Consider the following 5189-nt stretch of genomic DNA (forward strand, 5'->3'; position numbering starts at 1 on the left):
TCAGCCCAAGTTTTTCACGGGTCATTGTTCTGCAGCCCCATTGCAAAAAAACAGCCCTCCTGTATAATACAGTACATGGAGGAGGGCACAAAAAACCTTCTTAGTGATATTATAATAATTCTTACTGTTAGTTTAATAATAATACTATTAGTACTACTAATGATGATGATGATAATAATAATACTCTTAGAGTTCTTTAACGTTGCATGGGTTTTTATCATGCCCTCCACATAAAAATAAATCACCATTCTGGAGAGATTGAGTAAGAAAAACAAGAAAGACAGAGCACTCTTGCTAAGTGGAATGCATTGTTTATTTAGTTAAACATATATGACAGTACATTACATTATTCATATCCGAACAGAGAGACACTGTATGGATTCCAGGGTTATGTACATTCCTGTATTACATGACTGACTTTGAGTACTTTTTCATACATGATGATTTTATCACATTCTGCTTATAAGCACAGTCTTAAAAGATGCAAACATGCAGTCTTTCAAATTCTGATTCGATGATCAAATCATCTGTGTATTAAAAGGAAATTGTGTTCTTTATTAAACCATTTTCATAACAAGATATGTTTTTAATAATACAAAGACAAAACTTTCTGCGAATGAAAGTAGAACATTAGGCCTATCAAGCTTGATTGGATGCTTACAGCTGTTTGGCCCAAGGATCTCATAAAGTCATTTTTTGAAAGAAATTATGGTATTAACTTCAACAGACTGACTGAACAGTTTATTCTCTTTGTGGTAGTGGAGGTAAGCTAATAAGTATAGAAGTTAAAAGTAAGGGCTGTTATTGTAAAATAGTGCTATACACTAGTAAGACCTTATTTAGATGACGGTGTACAATTTATATCCCTGTGTTCCAATAAGATTTTGGTGATTTAGAATCAGTATACTCCTAATTACTGGGCTTGAAGGAAAATCTTACACTGACAGGCAAAAAGAACTGAATCTGTTTAGACTTCCATATAGAACATTACAGGATCAGATTCAAGTATTCCAAATCCTCAGAGGCATTGATAAAATCAGCACAGTAGATTTCTTCAGAACCACTTTTCACACAAAGAGTTGTAGGGGCCTGGAACAAACATCTGTCCATGTTGTTGAAGCTAATACCCTTATTTATTTCAAGGAATGTCTGGATAAGATCCTCAGATTAATTGGTGACCAAATCACCTAGAAGGACTGAATGACCACCTCTCTTTTGTAACTTTTCTTACATTAATATCAGTTCAGTTTGTAAACTTTCTGTAACATTTTATTTAAATATACCATTCCGCTTATTCAAGTATCTCTGCACCCCATCCTGAGAAATAATGTGAAATACTTTGACCGCAGTTATTCATCAAGATAAATATCCTTCAAAAATTACTACAAATTTGCAGTGTGAATTTGTAGAGGACTCATTGGGTAACTGTAAATTGAACACTTCTTGATTTGTCGCAGTATTTGTACTGGAGCTTGTGATAAATGACTAGGTGCTGCTCCTTTAAGAAGACAGTCCCCTCCCTCTCTCCCTCTCTCTCCTTCAATGTCTCTCTCTTTCACACAGACACTCCTCCTACTGCATTTGCAAGCCAGCAGCTGTCCCTGTGTTTCTTTGTAGCAATGCATATCAGACAGACGAGACATCAGTGGGAACCATCGGGCAGTGAGCAGTGGAAAAGTGGTTTGGAGCTCTCAGGCTCCCTGCAGCAGAGATTTCACACGCCTGAGTCAGAGAAGAGACCCAGAAGGGTGACAGAAAAAAGGATGCTCCCCAGTAAAGTATCTGAATCTTAAAGTAGAGGAAGAGTAGCACAAGGTTAACATAGGGTGTCCCAAACTGAGCAGTACTTTGGGACACTGTGCAGTGAGCTTCACTGGTGATCTCCTGGAGCTTGGCTATCTTGGCAGAAAAAGGAACATTTTTTTTATAAGGACAATAAAAGTTTCAGGTAGAGGGATATTTCACTCACTGGAAAGACTGGAACCTGGAAAGAGAGGACTTTGTTAAAGCTGATGAGCTTTCTACATCTATTCAGCGATGCTCTTTTCAGGGGACTGAAATGCCCTTTAATGCAGCGTTCCTGAGAATGTGCCGACTGTTGGCAAATTTAAGGTCCGCTGAGTGTCTCGTCTTTGAAGCGTAGGTTTGTTTTTTTTCTTTTTAACTCTTTGCACTCTGTAGGGCTCTGCATAGACTCCTTCAATGCTGGCGTTTAGACTGTCTTGTTTGTGTTGAATTTTGTTTCATGAATGAGACTTTTGTTAACCTTGGATTGTGGAAATTATTTCCTCGCAAAATAATAATTTAGCAGTTGGATTCAGCGCCCCCAGGACAGTAACAAGAGCGTCTTTTCAATAATGTCACGCATTTTTTCCCAGACTGCTAGGAGATCCATAGTTTGGATCACACTGCCCAATAACAAGGCAACTCAAGGATTTTGTTTCGCTGGAGTTTTAAAATGAAGGTGGTCTATTCCAGAAAGAGATTCTACAATTGTCAGCACTGCCTGTGCAGCTGGGGGGACTACGTCAAAGTGACTCCTGGGCTGAAAATATTAACAAAACAGACAGAACCACCTTATTCCTGATGGAGGTCAGCATAAACCCAGATGCGATTCTTCCGCTCTCTGTGAGGACGCACAAGGAACCCCCTTCCTCAAGCAGCTTTGGATGTGCCCCACATGGGACAACTAATAAACTGGGGACCGGGAATTTCAGGAAGGTGGGCAAGATGGAGGAGGAGAGCCCACCGCCATTCCCAGGACTTCCCCCAAACGTGGTGGAGATGCGGGTTAAGGAGGGCAGCAAGATCCGCAATCTGATGGGCTATGCCATGGCACGGATGGAGAGCGGAAGCACCCGACAGATCATTTTCAACGGCTCCGGCCGCGCTGTTACTAAAACCATCACCTGCGTGGAGATCATGAAGCGCAAAATGGGGGGGCTCCATCAGATCACCAAACTAAGGTACAAGGGCCTGCAGGAGGTCTGGGAGAGCCAAGAGGAAGGGCCTGGCCAGGCTTCGGAGATGACTGTCCACAAAAATGTGCCCTCCATCTGCATCCTGCTCTCCAAGGACCCACTGGACCCCCAGGAACACGGATACCAGCCCCCAGAGTCTCTTAGTACCATATGGGAAGCCCAGCAGGAAGAAAAGGAAGTAGACATCCCATCACCACAAGGCAGTAAGCGTCCACTCAGCTTTCTGACAGACACCGTCGAGCCAGATAATAAGAGACTTAGTTTGGGAAAAGACTTTTCGAATGACCTGACTGATGGATGAAATGTCCTTCCAGCTTTTCCTGATAAGAGTAGAAATATCCAATAGCATTGGATAGCAATATCATTTTTTTTTCTCAGTGGGTCCTCAAACATGCTCAAGAGAAATTTTGTCATACTTCAAAATACCACATCACAGTATAGTTAGACTATGTCATAGTCCGACCTATTCAGAACATCAGCTAGGGTAGATAAACTACTCAGTAAAGAAAACAGTCCATCCTGACTAATGCTTGCACAGCAATCTTAATACAACTGGACAGTGTATTAATGCAAAATACGTATGTAACATAGTGAATTCCAAGGGCAATAGAAATACGCTAAAAGGTGTAAGATTGGGAGTGGAAAAAAGAGTTTATTTTTTTATCTCTCTTTTTATTAAATGCATTGTATGCTGATTATAAACATTTTGACTTTCCAAAATCCATGTTACCCAGGTTGGATAATACAGCCAAACATGCATTCACCAATATTATATTCTTTTAATCTCTGTAAGGTAGGTTCTGCAGATATATATACATTCATACAATTTTAACAACTTCCAAGTTGTGTCTGCAAATATCATCCAAGGCATTTTATACTATACTTCTTACTTACAGTGCTTAAATTGATTTAAGTATCATAACCAAAGGTGATTCTGCTTTAAAACATAATCTCATCTCATGCACATTATTTGATAAAATAGTAAGATTCAAATTGATTTTAGCTAGGCCAACCAATTCTTAGACTGCCATTAATTCACATAATCCTGTGTTTGCTAATAACATTTTTAGAGGATAATGACCTGTAACATCTCTCTATAGTGATTATTATTTAACTTAATCCAAAGAATAGAAAATACCAAAAACATCTCAATATGAATTGATTGCATCCTAATTTTGGACACTGATTGATCTAATAAAAACTATTTTAGGGTTTTCCAGTTACATTTGCTAAACTTCAGTTTCACTGATCCATTAGTCAGTGTAATTACTTCTTGAAACTAAAATAAAATGTTATGTAAGGCTTCAGAAAGCAGTCTTAAAGAAGAAGTAGTGGTTCAAATAATCTAGAAATATAGTTATATATTCTCAGATATTCAGATATGAAACACACATTTTTTTATCATACAAAAGGGAGAAACAATCCCGATTTGAAAATAATAGGCACCAATATGAGCATTTGGTGTAACGTTTTTTGTGAATTAATTCTGTTTTGTCTAAGGAACACCCTTTTCTACTGTGATATTAAAATCACAGCTTCATCAAGTATCCATTATTGCTTGAAAGCTTGAAAGAATAGGATTCACAGTCAAATGAGGTTTATTCTTTCAATGTCTCACTTATGGAGGCCAGAGCTTTTTTGTGGCCTTTTTCTTTCTCTACAAAAAACAATGCACTGTTTATTGAGATTGAGTAGGTTTTGAGTACAATGACAGGGAATAGCAAGGTCAAGATTGAGGTGAATTACTGATTTAGAGGAGAGTGATAGTGGATGGTGTCAGCATCCCACATGTTTATGAACACTTCAAGAACTCATATAAAATATGCCACTTACATACCACAGGACCCAATGTTTTTGAGAGAAAATATCTATTGATTTCCTGATCAAACTAACATTTTCTTGTAGCATTTGCATGATAATAAATACATAAGTTAATAAATAAATCTAAAATACACTCAGAACTAAACTGATTGCTCTTCAGCTGCAAGAAAAACAAGGCATTTCTATACCTACAGCACAATAACAATATGTCAATACTTCAGATACAATCTACTTGTCCATGGAATTTGTAAGGTAATTCTTTTCTATATAGCATGTTAAGAAAAGTCTTCAAAAGGTTTCTGTTCAAAGTTCAAAGTCTGGACATTTTATTACAGTTTATAGCATGATGCTCTGGTAATGTATATCCATTAAATGAATTACACAACA

The 5189-nt window shown here is 38.0% G+C and overlaps 1 protein-coding gene across 1 annotated transcript; it reads left to right on the forward strand.

Moving 5' to 3' along the window:
- Positions 1-1587: 1587 nt before the first annotated feature.
- LOC148659510 (ribonuclease P protein subunit p25-like protein) lies at positions 1588-5189 on the forward strand. The gene has a single exon (XM_088641832.1). It carries the CDS (start codon positions 2587-2589, stop codon positions 3280-3282), a length of 696 nt encoding a protein of 231 aa, XP_088497958.1. The 5' UTR covers positions 1588-2586; the 3' UTR covers positions 3283-5189.

This window comes from Lepisosteus platostomus, chromosome 7 (genome assembly GCF_059453375.1).
Source record: "Lepisosteus platostomus isolate fLepPlt1 chromosome 7, fLepPlt1.hap1, whole genome shotgun sequence".
Lineage (NCBI taxonomy): Eukaryota > Metazoa > Chordata > Actinopteri > Semionotiformes > Lepisosteidae > Lepisosteus > Lepisosteus platostomus.